Here is a 25,093-nt window from a genome sequence, read left to right as displayed (position 1 = left end):
CTGTTCTGTAAAAAAAGCACAATGTGCTCTTGTAAATAGTCCCTCTTCACTACACACTCTTGAAAAAGTCCAGAACAGCTTCCATGGCCCAAAACCACGACCCAAACTCCTCGGCTTTTCACAAGCATGAGGCTGGAGTGAAATGATACCCTAGGAAGTGAAAAACTTATTTTATTCAGACAAATCACCTGGCTATCAGTTTTTGCCAGAGCTGACAGAAGAGTGAGAACAGCAGACGCAAGATGATGACTCTGGAAAATCCAAATAATAATCAAAATCCATGAGAAGTAATAGTGTATTAAGTAATCTACTCCACCAGACTCTGGAGCATGCCACTCTCTAATCTTCACGAAAATAAAACATCAGTATTTATCTGTCAACACTGCTTAATCCATCGTCAGCACCCTCAGAAATGGGCCCACATGAAATAAAGTCTGGCACAAGCACAGAGGCTGCTTTCCATCCCACACTCCTCAAAATGTCATGGGGTGACATATGATTGTATTTTGCAGCAGAAACCACTGCTGTCCAAGCCCCGAGATTTAAACAGACATATTTATATGGTATTCCTCATCTGGCCCATCAGCTAATGAATTTTCTTTTTTTTTAGTATTTTCTATTTTAGAAGAGTGCTATAAAACTTTGGAGAATATTGATGGGTTTGTCGTGGTGTTTTTATCCACTGACTCCACTATGCTTTAAGGACTCTTTTGGCTAAACTGTGCAAGAGATTGGAGGTTTTTGGACTTCCAGTCCTCTCCATGTCAGGAGATGATGCACAGAGCACAGAAATTATTTTGTGCCCAAACATTGTCTCCGAGTGTCACAGATGCAACTAAAAAATGATCAAATCTTTCCATGTCATGTCCAGCACAACAATCAAATGTGAGCCTACATCAGCTGATCTGGCAAATCCTGTTTCTCACCCTTATTAGCAAAGGATAAACTGCTAAAACAAATCCCACCCATTTTTTTTTTCCCTCACTCTGGGTTTTTAGAATAAGCAGTTTTGCTATATTATCTTTATTATACAGTCATTTAGAGACACAATTAAGGAGAGCGTGGAGGGACAGGACAAGGGGGAATGGCTTCAAACTGAGAGAGAGGAGGATGGGATGGGATATTAGGAAGAAATTCCTCCCTGTGAGGGTGGGGAGGCCCTGGAATAGAATTCCCAGAGCAGCTGTAGCTGCCCCTGGATCCCTGGCAGTGTCCAAGGCCAGGCTGGACAGGGCTTGGAGCAGCCTGGGACAGTGGAAGTTGTCCCTGCCCATGGCAGAGGTGACACTGGATGATCTTTAAGGTCTCTTCCAACCCAAATAATTTTATGATTATCCAAAATAAGCATGACTGGGGAGGAGAAGGGAAAGGAGCAATTTTAAATATGAGATGTAAAGAAACAACTGAGCAAACCTTAGAGCTACCTAAATTAAAGTTCAGTGTCTGCTGTTCCCACCTTAGGGCCCTTCTTTCTCCTACATCTCCGTGCCTCCTCTTGAATCTGTGCATTTGATGAAGGACCCGTGTTTAAAGCAAAGCTTCACCACCATTTGCTCTCATTAAATCATTAAATCATCATTAAATGGTGAATCAGGGCAGTGCCGTGGAACCAGGCCCCTGCAAACGGTGTTAAATGGGTGGCAAATGTCCTGTCAAGTGCTGCAGTCACACAAGCTCACTTTGCCTCAGCACTCATTTTTTTAGGAGTGGGGCTGGAGGTGTTTCTGCAGTGCTTTATTGAGACAGATGTGCACAGAAACCATTTTTAAATTACCGGTGTTCAGGAAACCTGCTTGGAGATAAAGAGGGATTGTCCAGGGACGAGATGCGGTTGTGTACTCAGGCTAATCAGGAAGAAGGATACAACTGCTAGGAAAAGGCAGAGATAAAGGCAAACAAACCCAAATAGTCATTTTATTCAGGATCTTCCTTATAAACAGTCCTAGGTACATTTTCAAAGTTATTATGAGAAACACTGGACAGCACAGACACAACACAGCTGCACTTTTTCTTGTTGCTAGCCATCCTTTAGTACCAAAATAAGCTGAATCTTTGTCTGTGCTTTGTTTTCTGAAAGCAGGTAATGGAAATGTTGGAAATTCCACCTCAGGAAAACATTTTCCACTCTCTAACCGTGTTAGTTTTATCCCCAAACACTTTTCTGTACAAACAAATTGGTAAATCATATCCATTGCTAATGCAAGGAACAATATATCCCCCACATTGCACTCAATAGATCAACACTGCGGTGATTATCTGATTAACATTAAAATCAGATTATTAATGAACAATATCAGCAGTTTCTTTATGTTAATAATGATTAATTGCACTTCTATTTTGGAAAACAGCCGACCTCCAGCAATGGATGAGAACAACATTCGGTGCTGGCGTCTCTCCTGCAAAGCTTACAAATAATTTGGTAGAGCAGCTAATTATCTGACAAAGCCAATCAGTTATTAATCTCTTAGGAGATTCCATGAGACCATCCTCTTATAGAAGTCAATCATTATTAATTTTTTTTTTTTTTTTTTGCTGTTTTTTCACTGGACTGACTCTCTGATGCCACCACTCAAAATCTGGGTGTGCTAAATCAGGAGCTCTCCTCAGTCTGCATGATTAAATCCATTGGAGCTGCCCCATTTTTATTAAAACCAAACATTTCTCGAGTTCTGAAGTTCTTAAAGGGAAGTGTGTGCAGAAATGTGTTACAAACATAAGATATGTTATATGGAAGTGTTTTTTGTAGGAATTTAATGCTCAGTACATAATCAAGTGGGTTTCAGCCCAAATACCAGAAGTTTAGCTTGGAGTCTGAGATGCACAAGGAGATTCAAAATAAGAATTATTAAACACTCATCACAGAATTGGTCCATAAAATAGGGAGAAAACTTCACAAAAACTGCTCCTATTCTCAGAAGAACGCTTCCATATTAATTTTCCTTCCAAAATAGGTCACTCTTTGTTATTAAATAACTATTGCTTGCTTGATTTCTTTTTTTAGAGGAAAACTACAAGGCTGACATGAAACTTGGGAGGTATTTTTGACTGGAATGTGCTTTTAAATGAGACCTACTTCTACTCCTTCTAGTTCTTTTCTATTTCTTGCACCGGTTCCTCTTGTTGAACTTTCAAATTCAGGAGGAGATGATGCCCTCATTTATTCCCTCTTGCTCTGGGTTGCTTGCAGAACCTTATTTTCCCCACTCTTCATTCCCATCAGTTTTTCAAAAGGAGGTGGGATGAAAGGGGTGTATTTATGGAATCCTTTGTGATTTATTATATATTTTTTAAAACGTGTGGAATACTGGATCAGACCCATGGGTGCACACCTGCAGGCAAACTGAGGAGCAGGAGAAGGAAAACAAGGTTGGCAAGAGGACAACTGTGAGATTTTACAGCATCTCAAGGGCAGGGGCTGGTTTTTACCCAATAAAGGTGTAAGAAATTACCAAAACACTGAGTAGAATGCAATGAAACATAAAAACCTCACTGATTTTATATGTGAACCCATCAAAAGGGGCTTGGATGGAGGTTCTCCAGGCTGGGGGTGCTCTCCAAGGGACCTGCAGGATCTGCTCAACCTCCAGGCTATGTGCAGACCCCAAATTTCAGCTCCTCCCATGCCTGTGGGCACTGTGCCCCACTGGCAGCATCCCTTTGTTCCTCTCTCCACCACCTGTACCCACAGATGATGTCCCTGCTCCATGCCAGGCGTTTGGAGATGGGGAGTTGATTCCCATGGGCAGCTTGTCCCTCTCCTGCACCCCAGAGCCCAAGGGCATCCCAGCAAAGGTGGTACCCATGGAAACCACGGAGCTGCAGAGTTTTACAGCCCACACTTCTGACAAAGTGCTGGCAAAGTGTTTCCCATATCTCTTTTAAAAGCAGCAATTAGGGGATCTCCTGCGCTTCAGCTTGCAATAAAACACCTGATGGTAGAAGTTCCTTTGGAAATGCCTACACACAGCCCTTGCCACTCGTTGGTTTTGGCCTCATAAACCCTGTTACTGTTCACTTTGCTTTGCATAACTGCAGGCCAGTTAATTTTCCTTTGCATTAACTTTCCTGAGCAGGAGCACACAGTCCCCAAGGGAATAATGCATTGCTTGCCCTCCTCATTGCCTTCCCCAGGTGAGCTGTGGGCACTTTAGGTACCCAACACAGCTGTAAATCTCCCAGGCTGTTCAGGAGAGGTGGGCTGCAGCTAGGATGCCATCCAAAATTTCTCCTAAACGCGCTGGGATTGAGCCATGAGGAAGAATCCTTGCACAGAACTTGTGTTTGAAGAAAGGGAGCTCAGCCACATTCCCCGCCTGTGTCAGGAGGTTGGAAAGAAATGATCCTTAAAGTCCCTTCCAACCCAAACCACTCCATGATTTTTTGATGCGTTCTTTACCAGAATCCTCCAGGATTTGTATTAATTCCAAGAGTTGCCAGGTCGCCTTTATAAACAAAGGACATATCAAGACATGAACAAGGAGCTGTTTTCTTGTCCCCCAGCCATGTGGAGGATGATTGCAGAGCATCCATATGGTTCCTCTTCTGTGCTTGGTACAACTACACCTGGCCCAAAACATTTATTGGATGTAGTATCCCAGGAATTATATGGCCCCTGAGACAGCAGAGCTGGTGTTTCTGCCAGGGTAAGTTATGTTACGGCTAAATAATGTTACAACCCAAAGTTCATTGTGCTACAGGAAGTGTGGGAAAAGGTTTAAAGGGATCTTTGCTTTCCCAAAGGATCTATGTTTCTTCACCTTCCATCCTTGCAGTCTAAAAATGTTATCTCTATTACCTCAACAATCTTTTTTTAAGGCTTTGCTGGTTATTTCTGTGTGCTTATAGGTTTTGGTGGCTTTTTTTCCTCTTTGCTGTCTTTTATGTGAGCATGAAAAATGAATAAAAGCTGTGCAATAAAAGATACTTCATTAATAAAAGCTTTTCAGATTTTTATTAGCAACTAGTGCCATTAGTCAGGGAGAGGAGAATTCCTCACAGTCAGAATTCCCAGGCTGATTCTCTGAGACAGCAAAAAGGGGTAAAAAAAAAAAAAAAGGGTAAAAAGGTGTTGCAATAAAATAAATCGTGGAAAATTCCAAGCTGCTGCCTTCACTGCTTCATGATTGTGTTAACAATCATTTCACAAGGATGAAAACAAACACTGGCTGTAAATGCAAAACCTCAGGATCTGAAGCAGAAGTGCTGGAGCCTGGCTCACACTGGAACCATTTCTACAACACAGTTATTGCAGTTATTGCCAACCCACCCTGCTTTCCCTCATATTTTGTATTTTTGTGACTAACCACACTCTAAAGAGCTTTCCACAAATGCTTCATTAAGGAACTTTTGATTAGTCATGAACCCTCCACAGCCACCAAGAGATTTAATGAATATTAAAAACTTTTCCTGTCCCACCTTACCATGAAAAAGATTGGCATATTTAACAGTCACATCTTTTCTACAGCCATCATTTTGGAATCTAAAATCCAATATCACACTAAGAAATATTTGCCTTAATTTCCTAATTAATTTCCTATTTTTCATCCTCTTTTTTTTCACTCAAACATGATATTTGTTTCTTAAACATGGGAAGATACAAAGCCATCTCTTCACTTATGATCCCTGCACCAAACTCCATTTTTGGGCAATTCCTGAAGCCCTGTTGAGGCTGTGCAGTAAAACATTCTCATAAACACTTTGCAACTGCCCTGAAAAATAATTTTTTCTCTTCACGGGATCTCCTTTAGGGTGCAGGAGAATTCCTAAAAATATTGTGTTCTTTAAAGGAAGAGAGATCCCAAAGGTTGGATGCTCCGTGAGCTAAAGAAAATGTTTTTTATGAGCTGGTTAACATGGCAAAGTTTACTGCAGTTAATCAAACACAGGCATGAATGACCTAATATTATTTGGGGGATAATAATTCTGAAGAAAATGAACTCCAAGTTGTCAAAGATTTGGACTTGGACGTCAACCTCTGGCACAGGATTTGGTTTTAGATGGACTGAGAATCTTGTGATGATTCTTGTCATGAAACCTGCAGTCTTAAGTGAAGAGCCATGGGGAAAATACTGTGAGGAAAATATTATGGTGCTCCAAAAGTGAGGATTACTCTGAGGTTCTGCAGGATGAAGAAAAGCATTTTTGACAAATTATTCTAAATACTTGAAACAACCCTGCCTTGTAGGCGCTGATTAAATTATAGTAAGGAAAGAAACCAAATATTTGCTTTATCTTGGTCGTTTTCCTTACTAGAGGACTTCAGACATCTCTGACCCTTTGTACCCCACAAAGGGAAGGACAAAACCCATGTCGTGTTGTGCTTCAGTGGGGTTGCTGGAGTTGAGCACACACATTGGAGACACCTCATTCCTGCAAAAACAGGAGCTGATTTCCCACTAACTGGGGTAATTTTCTTGGGCTCAGTGGAGACACTCCTTATTCATATCCTTGAGACAAAGGACGGCCCACGGTGTTTGCAATAAACTTTGCTTTTTGCCTGAAGATAAAGCAGCCAGGATTGCATTTGCAGCAGGAACAGCCACAGCCTCTATGCTATTGATTTTCCATGCTGCTGCAGATGGGGAATATTGTCTGCTCCTGCCCAGCTGGAGGTGTTGGGTGAATTTCCAAGATTTAAATATTTATTGCTCTTTCAGTAATTTCTCAAAGTTTCCCTGAGTTTTTTTTTCAACTTGTCTGATCTCCACCTATGGGGAGGAAAACTTTTAAAGCTGCCAAAAGCCAAAGTCTTTTTAGAGAGGGCATCATGTATTGATTATTGCCAAATCTCCGTGGACTAAGACACTGTGTTATTGTCAGCATTTTTATTGCTGCCACTGCTTTTTCTTTTTTTCCCTTTAATGGTTACAAGTGAGTCTAATATATTTTAGGTCAAACTCTTTTACCAGCTAGAAGCCACTGAGAACTTTTCATACGAACCATATCCAGCTTCAAGAGGCAGAAAAATGAATATTTTTGCTGCGTTTCTGTTTCTACCAGCCATTGCAGAGAAGAAGAAATACTATTTCTGTTTGTTTTGACAAGCAACGAGAATAATCTCGTTCTTCTCTTGATCTCACTATCCCTTCACAGATTACAGCTATCTCACACGTAATGTAAAAATCGTATAGAAATTGAAATGCGTGAAGGGGAGACAGGAACAGGTCTCTCAGGATGCAGGGGAACAGGAATTTGTCTGGGGAATTGGGTCCAGAAAACACAGAGATAATTTGTGAACGATGAAGAATCTGCCCGTCTGGAAAACATTAGGGAAAGTTCCATTTGATGCGCATCTGAAAGGCAAAGCCTTCCTTGTGTGCTCCCTTCTCTCTGCAGCTTGGTCAATATTTACATCTCAAAACCAACCCTGCAGAGAGCACAAGGCCAAAAGAGACATTGGGTCTTGGGGCCAGACCATTGATGGTCCTGTGGGGAGGACTCGAGGGAGCTGGGAAGGGGCTGGAGCACCAGGAGAGGCTGAGGGAGCTGGGAAGGGGCTCAGCCTGGAGAAAAGGGGATCAGGGGGGACCTTGTGGCTCTGCACAGCTCCTGACAGGAGGGGACAAGCCGGGGGGATTTGGGATCTTATCTCAGGGAACAGGGACAGGAGGAGAGGGAACGGTCTCGGGCTGGGCCAGGGCAGGCTCAGGGTGGACAGCAGCAGGAATTTCCTCATGGAAAGGGTGAATAAACATTGAGAGGAGCTGCCCAGGGAGGTTTGGAGTGCCCATCCCTGGAGGTGTCCAAGGGATTCCTGGACATGACACTCAGAGTTCTGGGCTGGGGACAAGGTGGGGATGGGCTACAGGTTGGACTCCATGATCTTTGAGGGCTTTTCCATCCTTCCTGATTCTATTATTCTGTGACCTTCATGGTGGCAAAAATTTTTTTCTGCATTTATCTTCATGAAACAGCTTTTTATCTCTCCTGCTTTAGTTTATTCATAAAAAAGAAAATCATATCAGAAATGTTCTCCTTTTTTTCATGCCATAATTTGGCATAGACCCTGACATTAAGCAGACCTTTTTTTTTTTTTTTTTTAAGATCCTGATAGCACATTTCTGTTCCCAAACAGAGCCAGATAACCAAGGCCACTGCTGATGAGAGCCTTATCTGTGGTGTTCCTGTCAGAGAAAGTGCAGTGTAACACAGGTCAAGTAAGCCAGGCTTTGTGTGAGAAAAAGGAGAAATTAATTGCAAAGCCCAGCTTACAACATCTTGAATAATGAACTCCTTCAGCTCACTGCTCTCTCTGATGCTGAAATTCAGGAGGCTGGGGCTGAACCTGCTGCGTTCCAGCTGTGAGCACAGCATTCCTCCCCGCAGGAATAAATGGGATTTTTATTCCTTCCAGTGCTCCCTCTGGGTCAGATCAGGGGGATGTCAGCGGGGACGGTGTGACAGATCAGGCAGGAGCCTCAGCACGCCCAGATTTCCTGCTGCAGTTTGGACGTGCCATTCCTGGGTCTCGGTGTCCCTTGTCCAACACCCTGGGACAGAGGGAGGGCACTGAGGGAGAGGAGCAGGAATGCTGCAGCTGCTTCCCAGGGGCACATGGAGGGAGCAGGAACCACTCCAGAAACGAGGTGTGAGGAGAAGTGAGCTCCACTTGAAAGGACTTAGAGAAAACTCTCAACTGCTCGAGTTACTGGGTCGGTGGTGACGGAGAGGAGAGCGGCTCCTCTGCTCCATGCCAAGGCAAATCCTCGGAAAACAGGGTGGGAATTACCCAGGTACACACATTACCAGCACTGGAAAATATTTCTTCTCCTCTTCTCTGGTGTTTCCTATTGCTTAAGTAAGGGGAAGCATGGAATGAGAGCTGGAGCTGTAGAAACTCCAAGGATTTTAACGCCCTTTTGCTGATCTGCTCTGGGGAGCACCTTCCCAGCACCTCTGCAATGTCCAAACCTGACACTGCCATCGTGCTCTGCAAATAACCCAGATTATTTTAACCAACTTCTGGGCAAAATCTAAACTCTTCCATGGGTTTTCCACCCCCAGAGAGCAGTGACAGAGCCAAAACCATGGATCACATTGAGAGTGCCCTCACTAAACTCTGCCTAATGCACAGCACAGGCCAGCAGGAGTGCTCTGAATTCACTCAGCAGAGTTCTCCTTTCTGCATTTGTTGCACACAAACTTTGTACAAATAACATTATTTTCTTTCTTTTTCTTTCTTTTTCTTTCTTTTTTTTTTTTTTTTTTGCCTTTGCTTGTTATTCCCAGCGGGTTTTTTTAAGTGCTATTTTGCCATTTCTCACAAGTTTCTCTGTGCTGTAATTATGCCAGTCTGCTTTCCAAATATACTTTTTTCTTGGTACTGAAATAGAAAGGTTGGGACTGCACGAGGGAAGGGGGAATAATTTTCACAGAATTATTTCGGCGACTTCGGGGACTGCGCGCGATGTTTTTACAGCTTTCCATAGATTTTCCTTCCCCCTCCACTTGCACATGTTTGGAAATCACTCAGGCAACACGACATCCTGAATATCCCAGCCCAGGAAAAGCAACTGCTGTGCCTGCAGGAGTGGATATTTTACATGAGACAAGTGGTTATTGTCAACGAGACTGGGAATAACTTGCCTGAACATTTCCAAGCTGGCTCCAGCTCTGTATATGCAACACGAGCAGTGATGGAGTGGTTACAATATTTCTCCAGCAGCACAGCTCCCTGCAGACGTCAGCAGGTTTTATCAGGCTCACAGGGAATGTTCCCACTGTTTATTGCACTGGGGAAGTTCTGCCTCCAACAGCTCAGGCCAGATTAGGCTTTTCAAAAGCCCTGGTTCTTGAATTTTATATTTTAATGCTTTTTGACTGGCGGGTCTGAAGGGGTTTTTTTGGCAAATTTTTATCAGAAGCAAAGAGGCAAAATATTTCCCAGAGACCACTCAAACACCCATAAATTTATATCATTTTGGGGCTGAAATGTGCAAACAACATGATTAGGCAACATAAGAAATGCCACATAAGATAAAACCCCAAAGAACTAAGTTCCTAATATTCAGAGCAGACTTCGGGGCTGGTGATATTTAAAGGTGTGAACTCCAGCACTCGTAAGATAACCAAGAGAAATCCACTGCTCCAAGGTGGAGATGCAGGGATATCTCCTTTAAAATCTCTGTTCATCAGTATGGGAGGCCAGCTCTCCTGCCTCAGCTCAGAACTCTCCCTCCAGCAAGGTTAGAGAGTGCCATTATCATTTCATAATAAGGCACAGGATGAGCACAGCATTCCTGATACGTGCAGGACTCTTTGGAATGAGGAGGTGCCTCCAATGAAACGATGGCAAATTGCTCAGCCCAGTTAAAATACTGACTCAAAACTTTGTGCAGCAAAGGGCTCCAGCTCAAGCCCAGCCTTTCCCGGCAAAGCACTTGTTTCTGGGGATAGCTCTCAGTTGATTTTAAGAGGGCTTTGCTGCTTAGATGTTTGTGGAAACTAAAACCAGGAGAAGAGTTTAGCAAAGGCCCCCTGGTTCTCCTGGCAGAGGCTTCAGCGCTCACATTCGCGGAGATGAGATTCTGCTCCCTGCCAGCACAGCACCTCTGCCTCCCTCTGAGCCCTCAGCTCATTTTCTGGCCAAGGGACAGGTCTGTCACTGTGCCAGCCCGGGCAGGGGATGTTTCTGCCAGAGAAGTCCTGTGGTACGTGACCCGGGCATGGCATTTCTGCCATTCCCTTCCACTTCCCGCTCACCCCGCCCCAGGATAACTCTGTCATCACTCCTCGGAGCACAGTGGGGACAGAAACCAGATCTCTGACTCCATTTCCTTCCAGGCACCTGCTTGAAGCAGGATTAGAAGGATAACAAGCTCAACCTTCCCCTGCCAGGTCTGCAATAGGAACTTGCAGGCCAAATACTCTGTCCCACACAGGATCCAGGATTGCAGTGATCCTGCTGATGGCAATTTACTCATACATATAAGATTAAAAAAATGAATAAATGAATAAACAAAAATCCATATTTTGAAGTCATATCCCAGCAGGTGATCTCCACAGGCTGCCCAGCTGGCACACTGGGCTTGGCAGTGTCACACAGCCCTGTTTGTGAGATGGGGAGCAGTCTGGGTTGTCCCACCAAGGGGTTTGTTACCATCCACCACTCCTGACACAAATCCTCAGGAGGAGATGGAGCTGCTGAGGTCTCTCTGGTCTGTGAGACCCTTCTGCAGCATCTTATAATACATTATTGATATCATAGAATGATTTGGTTAGGGAGGGGCTTTAAAGTTCATCTTATTCCACCCCTGCCATGGGCACCTTCCACTATCCCAGCCGGCTCCAAGCCCCTTCCAGCCTGGCTTTGGACACCTCCAGGGATGGGGCATGAAGAATTTGGTGTGTCCCCTAAAAGCAGAGGACTCACTCTTTCTAATAAGAAACTGCTCCAAAAGAAGTGAAACCAATTAGTAATAAAAGGCAGATCTCAAGAGTGTTAAATCCAGATTATCCACCCCAGATGAGGACTGGAGGCAGCTGAGGGCAAAAGATTTTGGTCTCTGAGTTCTCAATTGGAATGCCCTGGCTGAGCTGGTGGCTGTATTATAACACTGCTTACAGACACTGTGTGGAATCACAGGCATAATAAATCCAGGGAAAGAGCTCCTGAAATCGAGAGGGAAATTCGCACTTCATTGAATTCCGTGTCAGCTTCCATTAAACTCAAAGGGACAGGAGAGTCTTCACGGGGTTACTGAGCATCTGTAAACACTTCCAAGCATGCCCCAAGTTACAGGGTTATTTTTCAGTTCAAAAAAAAAAATTGGCCAGGCGAAGAAACGTTTATTTCTTATTACAGAAATAGGAGAGCAAAGAAGAAGGAGCCAAGAGGCTTCATAAGTGAGCAAAGACATCCAAAAATTTGATCTAAATATTACCATATTTGGGGTGCTACTCAGTTTAGGAACCTCATTGGATGGGGAGAACCTAATCTAATATAACTTAATAATTTTTTCCTGCTCTTGGCAGCGCATTTTCATTCCAGGGAGGCCTCAGAGGCACTTGACATCCTCACATTTCATGTCTGATGTGCTTCACGTTGAGGCTCTGGATGAATGGACACATTCACAGAGTCTCAGGATGGTTCAGGTTGGAAGGAACCCCCACAGATTGCTTGGTCCAACTCTTCTGCTCAAGCAGGACCACCCAGAGCCAGTTGCCAAGGTCAGCTTGGATGGGACTGTAGGAAACTGGGTCTAATGAGTGACAGCCCTGCCCAGGGCAGTGGAGTTGGAACAAGATGATCTTTAAGGTGCCTTCCAGCACAAAATATTCCATAATTCCGTGACTGTGTCCAGACACCTTTTGAATAATTTCAAGAATGGAGACTCCAGAACCTCCCTGGGCAGCTGGTTTGGCCATCCTCACAGTGAATGTGTGTTTGGTCACCCCCACAGTAAATTTGTGTTTCCTCATGTTCCTGGGTTTCAGGTTTTGCCCACTGACTCCTGTCCTGGAGCACTGCTTCTGTTTGCAGACTGCTTCCTCCTCATCAAAAAAGCAAACTGTCAGCTCCTCTCCAGGCAGGGGCAGCAGGATCACTGGGCTTTGTGATAATTAATCACAGCTTTGAAATGAGGAAAAAAAAACCCCTGCCTGTGATGAGGTTAAAGAGCTCTTGTTCAAATAAAGCTGCTTGCTTAAATATCACAGGGAGAAAAGAGGAGAGGAAAGACAGGTAAATATTTCAGTGCTAAACCAGCTTTAAGGGCTGTGCCTCCCCCAACAGAAACAGGAGAGGCCCCTGGTGCAAAAGTGAAGCTGGCACCTCACTCCTCTCTAAATCTTCCTGGGGAATGTTATGGTCAACAAAGCACTGCAATTCCTGAGCATGTGTGACTTACTCATACATTCAGCTTCAGCTATAAATAAATGCTTAATTGTTCTGGGCTCTGTGTGTGTGCCTGAGTCCAAGCACAACCCACGGATCCACTGCTGGAAGGGCTGGGGCTGGCCCAGCTGGAGAATCAGGGCTCACTTTAAAGCCACAAACCCCAACTGCAAGGCGGGCAGGCTTCAAGTCACCTTTAGACGAGGTTTTTAGGGCAAAATATTGAAACAGTTGGGAGCAAAAGAATCGTAGAGGATGGATTCAGAAGATCACTGAAAATAAAACCATCATTTTTTTTAAAATCTTGGAGTTTCATTGCTATTGAGAGCTCAGAGGACAAAGACAAGAGCTGGGGAAAGGGAAAGCTCTTCTAGGCTGAAGCTTTAAGAGTTCTAAACTACTTGGAGTTGTAGGAAAGGCAGAATGAAGAAAGCATTAAGAAACTATTGCAGCTGAATTCAGTGTATGGGAACGCCCTGGACAGCAAACTCTTTGGAAAATCCCCTTGTCTTTCATCATAAAGCAAAATGATAGAGAAGAATTGATTTTTCAAAGTTCCATGATGCTGAGTAACAGTCCAGGCAACACAGAGAGGGAAAGCAAGAGACAGAAAGGAAAGGGTAAAAAATACACGAGTAACTGAAGCCTACACGATGCAATTTGACAAGGATTCAAAAGAAAAACCGAGAGATTACTTAGTGGTTAATGAGAGATATTAACTAATGGCAAAAGAAAATTACCTAAGTGTTTTTCTTACGTGAATTTGGATTGAAACTGGAGATTAAAAGCACCACAATCAGCTGAACTCTGGATACTGATGTCAAAAAATTGTATGTGTTCATATTGTGTAGCTTGCTGGATTTTAATAATCTAAATATTGACCAGGATAACTATTACACATGAAAGGCTGTTTGATTCAAGGTAATGGCTCTTCCCTTTGAAGATTTTCTTGATAAATGAGTTTTCCTTTCCCTCTTGCACGTTTCAGGTGAGTCACAAGTGCAGTCTGGAGCTGAGGAGGTCTTTGCTCTGGTTGTTGAGATGGTGCATCCCAGCTTGGAATATCTGACGGGACCAGCAAAGGAAGCAGCAAAAAGTTTTCCTGCGTGAAGGAGGTGGAAGGGAAGGAAAACCACGGCGTCAGCAGCTCTGTGAGGTGCCTGGCAGGTGTGAGCTGTGCCATCCATCAGGGCTGAGCTCCTCCCGTGGCTCTGAGTCACTGCAGGACCCAGGAGCACCGAGATGCCTGGCTGGGGGACCATAAAGTGAAGCCAAGCAGACCAGCCCTGATCCCCAAACAGCTCCTGAGAAGTTCCATAACTCAAACAGAAACACCCTCGGAGCAGCTCACGTATTTATTGCCAACCACAACTCATCTCTTTGTGTTTTATTTTACAAATTCTCCATTACTTGCTTCAGCTGCGCTGAAATGGCCTCCTGTATTTCAAAGTATTCCAGGCTGATCCTGTACTTGGCTTTTCTGTTCAGAAACCTTCAGACAATTGAACAATCAGATTACTGGGAAGCTGTTAAGTGCCTCGTGATGCAAGGAAGTGTGAGCTATTTAAGAACTAATGTGAAAAATGGCAAATTATATGCTACCAGCTAGGTCTGAGAGGGAAAAAAGGAGGAATAATTCAATATGATTAGACAGGACTATATTCAATAAGTACAATTTTGGTTTGAAATTGTGCAAGAAGAATTTTATTCCTTAGCAGATTTTCCTCTGGATTATTGAAGATACCTCTGCTCTGCAAGACACATTTTGCTTTTCCAATCCTCATATTTATAAAAATAATGTGATTGAAAAGAACTGGATGCCCAGAAATGAGAATTTCTTGATTTTTACGATGTAGATATTAAAATGCATTCTCTATATTGAAAACTGCAAAGATTATTTATACAAGAAGTGCCCAATCAATCATTTTCCAAGCAGAAAAGCTGTCAAAAAGAAAAATATTGCATTAATGATCATTCTTTGGCAGCTCTGCACAGGTTTCTCTGGAATGAGAAGTGGTTGAGTTCATTTGAGTGGACACAGCACAAAGCCATTACTTCAGGCAGCTGGTAACTTTGGCCAAAGGACTAAGTGAGCATTTGAACAGAAAAACGGAATAAAATTAACTGCAATGCCTTTGCTTTGCTGCATTTTATTGATGAGGATTTACCAAGTGCTCAGTTCTGAGCGAAATCTGTGGTTAAAAATGTAAATATTAACAGAAGAATTCCCACATCACCAGCTGAGGCCCTGGAGGTGTAAATGAGAGTGTCCTTCTTTTGCACAAACACAGGAGAAACCCAACAGTGTCAGAGACTTCCTGGTAGAATAAGAGACTCTTTGAATTCTTATGGGATATCCTTCTTTAATGAAGAAATTCATGAAATCCAGCTTTCAAACACAGAGGTTCTGCTGCAGCTGCCAAACTTTTGCTCCCCAGTCCCAAAAATGCCCCCCTTTCATAGCACCATCATTTCTGGATTGTACAAGTTAAAAAACCTCATTTATCTTCCTAAAATTCTTCCACTCTAGAACTTATTTAAGTCTGAGTCTGGCTTGGAAGGGAGTGGGAAAGTGGCAATGCAGAATATTCAGTAATTTGTGGGTCACGCGCTCATAAAATGAGAAAATCTTTACATCAGAAAATACTTTTTATCATATTTACACAAAATACAGCAGAAACTGTGTTTTCAATAGAATTTTCAGCATGGAAATGTAATCAATGTTTAATATTGGGAAAAAAAATCCCAAGTGTTTATGGTATTAAAGATGGAGTCAAAAGCATTTACCACACTGCTCATTTCCATTGAAATTCAAGTCAATGACAAACTATTAAGATGTTTTCATGAAGCCCAAAGGATTGCAAAGAAAATGTGAAAATACTTTTAATTACAGCATTTTGTACCATTATCTATATATTTACAGAAGCAGCCATACCCTAGAGAAAGATGGCAAGTGTTTGCATGAAGGAGGGTGAAGAAGGTCACAAAAACTGCACATTCTGTGGAAAATGGGGAATGTGGGCTCTGTAATTAATGGATCAAATTGCCAGGGAATTGTAGAGAGGATCAGAGGGTAAAAAGATAATTAGCAGATCAAAGGGTAAGAAGGCAAGAGTTGAAATAAAGTGGTGGTAATAGAAACAGCTCAAGAGGAATTATTGACCAATAATTGTATTGCTTTGGGCAATGTCTGCTTTGATAGAGCTGTTATTAGGGAGGTTTTTAATGCACTAATCTGTTTTTATAAAAGTGGAGTTACGAGTGTCAAACGCCATGAATTCACTGCAGAGTTCTGGCTCGAACCTGGATTTTGGGAGTTTGCAACCAATGCCAGTGGGAAAGACAAGGAATTCGGGATGCAGGGGTTGGACATGCGTCAAGAAATCTTCCTTTAAATGGGGAAATTACAGAGGGGGATTTTCAGGGATTTTGGCATTTTTTCTTGAATCAACAGGAATTTCAGAGTTTATTCTGCAGTGGGGAAATGTTGGGTTAAAACCTCCACTGCTCGGAGCTTTGTTCCCTTCCCTGCAGGCTGAGTTTTGTCTGAGGTCCCTCTTTCTCTGGACTAACAAGTCCCAGGCTTGGGAGCTCCTGCAGAGATTTGTTCTCAAGACCCCTCTCTAGAAAGGAATTTTTGGATGTGTTGGTCTTAATATTTGGAATAATACCTGCTCTGAGCGTGGATAAGGGTGGGAAATGGATTAAATTCATGGGACAATGACAAAAATCTGTGGAGAGCCTTGGTGAAGAGAGGCTCCTCAGGTGGGCTGTAGACACTGCCAGATCTCCCAAGGATTGGCAGAGCAGAATTTTGGTTTCTGCTTCCATTTTTCAGAGCCCATTTACTCACAAATGACAGCAGCATGGGATACGTAGAGGAAATGGGATTTGTAGTTAGCACCTAGTGGATTTTCCTCTGCAAAGAGAAGATAAACACAATTTGTTCACATCTTTACTCTCCCATTTAGCTCATCATTAAGAGAAATCTGTGGGAAAAAAATGTATGTTCTGAGGTGTGGAATTTTTTTTTTTTTGTTAAATAGTAAATACCTCCCAGATTATTAAGTGATAGGGAAGATTGAAAATGTCACTCAAAGGAGCTCTTGTGCTCCCGCTGAAGGCAACGACAAAAGTTTAATTAACTGAAAGTCACCCAATGATCAAGAAGTGGGAGTGCTGTGTCATTCCCCGAGATAGATGGATCTAGAAGTTTTATGGAATGGAGGCAGTAGTGAGTGTTTGAGGATGAAATTGTGATTTTGGTTTGTAATAATCATTTTTGCAACCAGGATTCTGCTGTGAGAGCTCCAGGGTCAAGATCTTTTTAAGAGCAGAGATGGGGAATATTCTAACTGTGCTCATCACTGTAGCACTGAAAATGAGACATGAAATTGGATGAAGGTCTAGATAAAAATATGCTGAAAAATAAAATAAGAGTTATTTCTTTTTTTTTTTCTGCAGTTACAACTCGTAATTAAAAAAGAAAATACATTTGCTTTATGTCATGAGAAATAAGGCATGGTTAGGGTTATTTAATGACTGATGTAACTTCTGCTAACAGTACCTATAAAATTTATATCTCTGTAATTAGTGAGTGAGAAAAGTTTAATATTTCAGAAGTATCCCTTTGGATGTGTAATTTCAGCTGGTTCTCACAGTCCTGAATAAAGTCCTTTGAATTACCTTCTAAACAATTCTGGATAAATGATCAGTCACATCTTTTGCTGCTTTTTCTGGGTTAAAACCTTAATTTCATCACATGTGAGATGATAAAGTCAGATCAGTATTAAAATGCAGCTGAAATGTAACTGTTTTGTAAGAATAGGTGCTGCACAGGCTGTGCTGGAGAGAGGCTGATGAGGTGATTAAACATCCTGCAAGGAGGAATTTCATTGGGAAGATTGAGAGCTGTGGTGAGAACTCCTCTCTGCCTACACACTTTTACCACTTCTCGCTCTGACTGAGGACTTTTAACTAGTTTATAAATTAAAATAATTAACCCCAGCACTCCCAGACTCACACTTTTCACACATGGTTCTATTAATAGTGGATAAAACATTAACTCCTGCAGCCAGGGCTCATATTAAAATGGAATAGAGTTGGAAATATCAGCAGCTGGTGTTCTTTTACAGGCAAATAGACAGATTTGGAAGAAATAGATGGATAATTTGCAATACAATGATGATTTAGTACAATAATAATTTCCTGGCTAGCTCCAGATCCCTGAGAAGAATGCCAAGGTTTTTAAAGAGTGATACATGTAATGAGCAAATTCACTAAATCCCAAAAAACAGCGCCCACAGGCTCTGGAAGTGTCCTCAAGCTGTCAGGGAGGGAACTTTTATCACTGTTCACTTCGTGTAGAAGACCCTGTGCAGGAATTAAAGTTCATTTTTTCTGCTGCTTTCCCCCAAACCATCACGTGGCTGAAGGCTCCCCAGCCCTGCACTGGTTAGAGCATGCCTGGAAGCCTGAGTTAATCTCACCTGCAATCCAATTAAAAGCCTCTCAAAACCTTGCACCTGCACTAATTGTAGATTCACATCACTGCTTTGCAGTCATTAAGTCCACGAGTTAAAGTTTGGATGAGTGCAGCTAATCTGGTTTATCAACAAAGTGCTGCACGGTTCCTGTGCTAAACCAGGATAATCAGCAGGGGTCAGGCAGGAATTATCTTGTCTTGCCAAGCATTTCAAAATGCCTAATTATGTTTGTTCATAAAAGCTGGACCTAAAACAACTGAAATCTGAGGGAACAGCTCTGGAACTTTTAACTGCGAGTAACTCATTTGGCTGAGGTGTTGATTTATATCAGAAAGTTCTGTGAGCGTTTTATTCTTCAGCAAAAAGCAAGACACTGGGGTAGTGTTTTCAAAGTGCAGCAGATAAAACTGCATCTCCATGCTGCTGAACCTGTATTTCCATGGATATCGGTGTGCATGGCTGCATATTCCCTAAGAAACACACAATGTGGTCCTCCCACCTCACAGAGTCAAGCTGTTAAATATCAACCCTGTTGCCAAATCCCTGTTGTAGATCCCAAAGTATCCAAACAGTCTAAAATTCTATATTTTACCACAGATTTTTGAAAAGAAGTTTCTTTGTGCTCATCCAGCAGCAATGCAAAAGCCACCCAGAGGTGTAGATGAGGATAAATAAAAACGAGCATGGAGAAAGAGAGAAATAAGTAATTCAACCAGGAACTCTTTTTTTTTCCCTAAAGGATTCTTGCTCCCAATTCAGCCAGGGTAAATCAGCACACCTGTGGCATGTGGAACAGATGGAGCAGGCATGGCAAACACCTCCAGCTGCACAGATCTGTTACACAGGTGCTGGGTTCAGGCTCTGCCTGGCCAAGGGCACTGGGCTTTGGCAAATGCCCAGAATTCCAGGGGCTGGAAGAGCAGGGAGAAAGGAGTCAGCTGGCAGCAGCATCTTCCAGAGCAGCCCCCAAGTGAGCCAAACCTGCCCAGCTCATTCCTCACCCCGTGCTCAGAATCACTGTCAAATTCCTAAACTTATTTGGCAGTTCATGGGGAGGAATTTTTGGCTGGAGTTACTGGAACAGGGACACTGGGATACTCAGTGCCTCAGTGGATGGTGTTAAACCCTTCCTGGGGCAGATGCTCTTGTGTGAGCTCTTCTCTTAATTCTTTTCCCCTTATTCGTTGGGGAAATTCATGGGGTTCTTTTCACATCTTATTTTTTATCACTCCCATTTTCTGCCACACTTGCTCCCCCACCATGGCTGTAGCTCCATTTTCTCTTCTTTGATCCTTCCTTCCTTGTTTCCTTGTTTCCTTGTTTCCTTCCTTCCTTCCTTCCTTCCTCGTTTCCTTCCTTCCTTGTTTCCTTCCTTCCTTGTTTCCTTCCTTGTTTCCAGTTTTTTTTTGTTTTTCTTTTTTTTAACTCCCCTCCTTGGCATTTTTTTATGGGGAGGGTGGATGTTTTTGTTCATTTTTTGGGGTTTTTTTTAGGGGACCTTTTTGTTTGCTTGGTTTGGTGTGGGTTTGGTTCAGTTTTCTAATTTTTTTTTCCTTTCTTCTTTTTTTTTTTCCCTCCTTATTTGTTTCCCTCTCCGTGTGTTTTTGAGGGTGTTTATTTTCTCACTCGTGCAATTGTCCCCCTCCACCGAGGGGCACAGTGACAGTGTCAGGGGGTGGTGACAGCCCAGGCTGCTCTCCACTCTGGACGTGCTGCAGGTGTAACTCAAGCACGGTGACGTTTGTTATGTCCCTTTAAATAGCTCTGCTGATGGTGCAGAACTGGTGCTGAGCCAGGAGAAATGATAAAACATAATCAAGCCCCAGAAGGCGACGTTGTGATGTTGATAGAGACAAATTTATATCCCTCCTCTGTCCATGTTATGTTCAGATTAATCCATTTGGTATCCGTGTGTTACAGAAGACAAAACACTTGGTAATGATCCACTGGGACAGGGACATTAGAAGGGGCTATTCTTTTATAAACTAATTTTCTCTACAAAACTCTTATTCAAATAATAATTTTACTGTTAAAAAAAAACCAAACCAAAACAAACAAACCAAAAAATTTCAATTCCTTCTGTTGAAATGACACCTTCCCAGCTCTGAGCTGGTGGGGATGAGCTGTCTCCTCATAAAGATTTAAGTGGGTACATAAATCCGTGTGTTTATAGAGCAGAAATCTCTGCCGTGTAAACAGACTGAGCCTCTACTGACCAAAGAAGGCCAAACCCCAGCCTCCCACTTCAACAGAAATTTGCCTTTTTTAGTGTGAAAACATCAGAGTGACGGCCAAGGTCTGGGATGGCAAGGCCTGAACTTCCATTGCAAAAATCCAGGCTATGAGGGGTAAAAATCTATGAGGGCAATATCTGCAGCTGGGAGGAAGCCTGGAAATTTTGGGAGGGTCTATTGGGACAATTTTGGACTCTGTTGAAAGCCAGACATTTTCAGCATTGCAGACCAGGCCTGGATCAGGTACTGTGAACATCCCAACTGTTCTGAGTTTGATACTCAGATTGGATTTCACACAAATAATGCTTAACTTTACTGAAAGCTTATCTAAGAAGAACTTCTTCAGACAAAACATTTAAAGTGTGAAAAAAAAAAAAAAGGTGGGTTTGGTTGCTGGGAAATGTCTGACTTCAGTCCTCCATTGCCAATATCTAAAATAAGTGTGAAATATCTGTCATTAAACCTGAGAGATTATAAACCCAAGACAACTGGTTTAATGCCAACGTTTTTGTTGCACTGCAGTTCATCTTGTTCTGATCTTTCATCAACTCTGTGATTAAATTCAGAATTCTTGCTCTGGGTATCAAGGATGGTAAGAAAGAAGCAACACATTTTCTCAGGTTTCACAGGGAAACCTGTGTTTCTTGGCTCTCAGGAGTGAAAATAAAAACATTCCATCTTCAGGAAGGTCTGGGTGAGACGTCCCTCTAATATATAATCATCATTTTCAGCAATCACAGTCTTTTTTCACTCTTCATTACCTTAACCATTTACATCCAAGTACTTCAGGTTTCCCTGTTTTATTTGTGCAGATATGAGCCATGAATGACTACATGATGTACTGATTTCATTTCCATGATAAATGGAGATATTATTTCCCAGCAGGTGAATAAATACAAAGCTAGCAAGTCACGCCAAGAAAATCCAGTAAAACCTTCAAGAAGTGGTTTAACCTTTGTTTTACTCAAACAAAACCCACCTTAGCAACCAAATATTTTATTAACTAACTCCTTCAGCACCTTTCCAAAGGTTATTTTACATTTTAATCGCCTCAGATATTTTCCCTCCATTGATTAGGCTGATCAGACAGATGGATAAGGAAATGTTGCTGCAAAGAGGATGGCTGAAGAAATAAATGCTGCTTGGATGGTGCTGTCAAGGCTCACTGTGCACCAACAGCACCCAACATAAAGAACAGCACAGAAATAAAATGGGGAGTGCCAGAACTGCTCAGGGATGGACAAAAAATTCACCCTTCTGTGTTTACTTTCAGTATCCCATCATTAGCCTGAAGAATATTTGATAAATACTCTGCTAATGTATGTAATGGGCTAATTACCTGTGGTATAAACATGTAGTGCTACACAAAGAGGGCTTTTGGATCCCAGATCATTTCAAGTTTTGATCAGCATGTTCACAACTGATCAAAATTTTCTTTTTCTCTGTGCAGGTTTGAAAATCCTGTGTTAAAAGGTGGTTTTCCACAAAGTAGTCAGGGAAACAATTGTGTTCTCTTAGAAATAACTGGGAAGATGATAGACCATCCTCTCTTGCAGAATTCGGCCTTCCTGTATAAATAAATCCTTTCAGTGGAGGGAGCCTGTGTGGTCAAACTGATTGCCAGGAAGAGAACACTCTCAGTTCATTATCTGGAGTTCCTCAGCTCAATCCAAGGAGGCATTTTGCAATCACTAGCACAGAAAACAGAGGCACTAAGATGCTATTGCATTTACAGAAAGCTTCAGGATAATTTATTTACGAGATGGCTTGTTGCTCTTACATACTACTTACATTCATCAAATTCTTGGCATTTATTCTTCCCAGTTGGGCCAGTGAAAAGCAACCAATTACGGTGGTGTTCAGGCAGAAAAAATTCCAGCCCCATCCAAAAGCAGGGAAGGAGGAAGAATTATCCATGGGTTTCTTTAGAGGTTTTTAATGGGTTCAGCTCACGCAGGTGGAAAGGAGTGTGGGAGATGCCAGCTCACAGGGCAGGCAGCTCAAATGGCCGTGGCCAAGAGTCCTTTGGGTCCTTCCCACCAAGGTCACCACGTCCCTCTGCAAGGATCTTCTCCCCAGCCTTCCATCCAGGAGATTCCTGGCCAGGCCCCACTCTCCGGGCAGTTTTTGGGGCTGGGAATCTGCTGGCACAGAGACTGAGGCTCTTCTGCAGGTGTAAAAACCTGCCCCTCGTGTTCCAGTAAGTGCGGGGTGTCCCTCAACCAGGAGGCAAATAAACGACAAAAAACCAATCAAAATGGGAGCTTGCCTCTGTAGGAGGAACTTTTCCCAGCATGCCTGAGCTGGAAAGGTGTGAATTCACTATTTGTGAGTATGTAATTCTTTATTCCTTGAAAAATGGGAATTATGGGAAAGACGTTGGGTTTTCCAGCTTATTTCACTGTAGCACTTGGTTTGGGCTTTCAATACACAGCTCAAATCCTCTCCTGCCATGGCTTTGTCCACATATTTGGCCAGAAAGAAGCTCTGATTCCCACTTTTATGGCAGTCTTAAAACTCTTTGGTCTAACAGGCAAATATTGCCTGGTGTGTCCAGCAAAGTTATTGCGTCTTTATGTTTATGTTGATGAAATTATGTCTGAAGCAAGGCTTGAGTGAGGTGGTGTTGCAGTTAAAGATCAAATCTGATTGTGCTCTGCGTGGCAATGCTGTAAAACCGCTATTTTTGTTTTAAATAAAATCCATTTTCCTCTAACAGACTGCATTGTTTCTTTGAAGGGTGAGTTTAAGCAGCGAGTATTTATAAGAATATGTCCATCATTAATCTGCAGCCTTTAATCTCCACAGTCCTACTTAACCCAGGGAAGCTTCAAAGAGTGTGGGTGCCTTATGTTTCTTTATTGAGAGAGGAGGTAAAATATAAATGAAAGATCTGAAATCAGAGTTGTATCTGTAACATTTCCTTTTAATCTGCATGATATATTTAATGCTCGACAGGTTGGGAAGCTACCTGGATATTTGCCTGATGAACAGTTCTAGGGACAGACTGGAAAGAGTAAACATATTAATTAGAGACTGCACAGCTCCTTCTTGCTGGTGTAATCATTAAATTGATTTTTCCAGTCTGACATGTAATTGTTCCAGCGATGGAATCCTGCTTTCCACTCTCGTTCTGCTTCATCAATATTTCCTGTAAAACATGAAATGGCTTACATTAATCTAAATTTGAATCTCTTTGTATGCTAATTGAAAAATAATTTTGATTATCAATGTCATCTGCTCCAGATACATTATGGGATGTTTTTTTGCTTCTTTTCTTAAACCTGGAATGACTGAAAATTCAGTGATTAGTGTTTTGTCTTTACATCAAAAAGGAAGGAGTGCAAAGATATCATTCTGGCAGGGTAATAAATATACTTTGGATTTTTAAAAATATGTGTATTTTTAAAATACATTTTAGATAATTCTTCTGTCCATCAAAATCATCATTTTAAAGTCACTTTTTTTTTTCTGTTTTTTTTAATCCTCAAAATATTCCTTTGGTTAAATATACCCTGCATTGAAACCCACACACTCTGAAAACTAAAAAAAAAGAAAAATGAGAGAGATGCTTGTAAAGATAAGGTGAAATCACAGCCTGGTTTAAGGCAACAACAGGATTTCCATTGTTTTAATGGATTTTAATGGGTGTCCAGGATTTCTACTCCCATGGAACAAATCCCCAAATTTAAAGCATAAAGGGCACAGGTTAAGTGTAGGCCATTGTCAAATGTGCACTATGTCAACATGAAACCATCTTCTCTTTTCTTTTTCATCCCCACCTTTGAAGCATTTTCCAAGTAATCCTGAGTCCCAAGGAAATGTTCATTGCCAAATTAGTTATAAGCATGGGAGCAGAGGGTGAGGATGAGAAGAATAATAAAAATACAGCATTTCACAGGGTTCCCAGAGTATTTTATGGACAGGGATCCCCTCCTGCAGCCCCAAAAGGTGAATAACAGCATGAGAAAGGCTGTGGCCTTGCAGGAACATCCCAGACACCACCAAAATATGAATAAAACCTGCAGGCTGTATCAGTCACTGATGCTCATCATTTTGTTTCAGCTGTAGACTTCAGGATAAAGCTCAGAAACCATTGATGATCTGTGAATGCTTTATTCATTCTGGACCCAGCTCTGGTGGTGTCCCTCACTGGCATGGCTCACTTCCAGAAAAACTTGGGGACGGTGTTCCTGAGGCAACAGCCCCGTGGGTTCTTTATGCTCCTTTGGCTTTTATGTTCTTCTGCTGTTCTTCTTCCCTCCATAAATACACCCCTTCTCCCTTTTTTACGACCTGCCAGCGCTGCGAGTGTAACCGGTGATGTGAAAATGAAATACTTCAGTGTTTTACACATCACTAGAGAGAATATTTGGGAGAGAGAGTTCACTGATTCCGAGATTTAGCTTGGAGAAGCATCCAGTAATTTGGTCGCTTATCTGCAGTTTAGCTCAACGTTTCCAAACCTTTTTGGTCTGGAAATCCAGATGGCAATTTAATGAGACTTTGAAATGAGATTTACTTCTTGGTTCCAGTGA

General features: G+C 42.3%; 1 protein-coding gene across 5 annotated transcripts in view; it reads right to left on the bottom strand.

Annotated features, from left to right (window-relative positions):
- Positions 1 to 23,460: 23,460 nt before the first annotated feature.
- BCHE (butyrylcholinesterase) overlaps positions 23,461 to 25,093 on the bottom strand; it is a 49,494-nt gene continuing 47,861 nt past the window's right edge. For all 5 annotated transcript variants that reach the window (XM_038146015.1, XM_038146017.1, XM_038146013.1 and 2 more), the window contains one exon: positions 23,461 to 23,706. In XM_038146015.1, coding sequence (XP_038001943.1) covers positions 23,585 to 23,706 — 122 coding nt within the window. In that variant the 3' untranslated portion in view covers positions 23,461 to 23,584. The remainder of the gene's footprint in view (positions 23,707 to 25,093) is intronic.

Source organism: Motacilla alba, chromosome 9, assembly GCF_015832195.1.
Source record: "Motacilla alba alba isolate MOTALB_02 chromosome 9, Motacilla_alba_V1.0_pri, whole genome shotgun sequence".
NCBI classification, from domain to species: Eukaryota; Metazoa; Chordata; class Aves; order Passeriformes; family Motacillidae; genus Motacilla; species Motacilla alba.
Note: the sequence above shows the minus strand (reverse complement) of the source record. Positions and strands in the feature narration are given on the sequence as shown.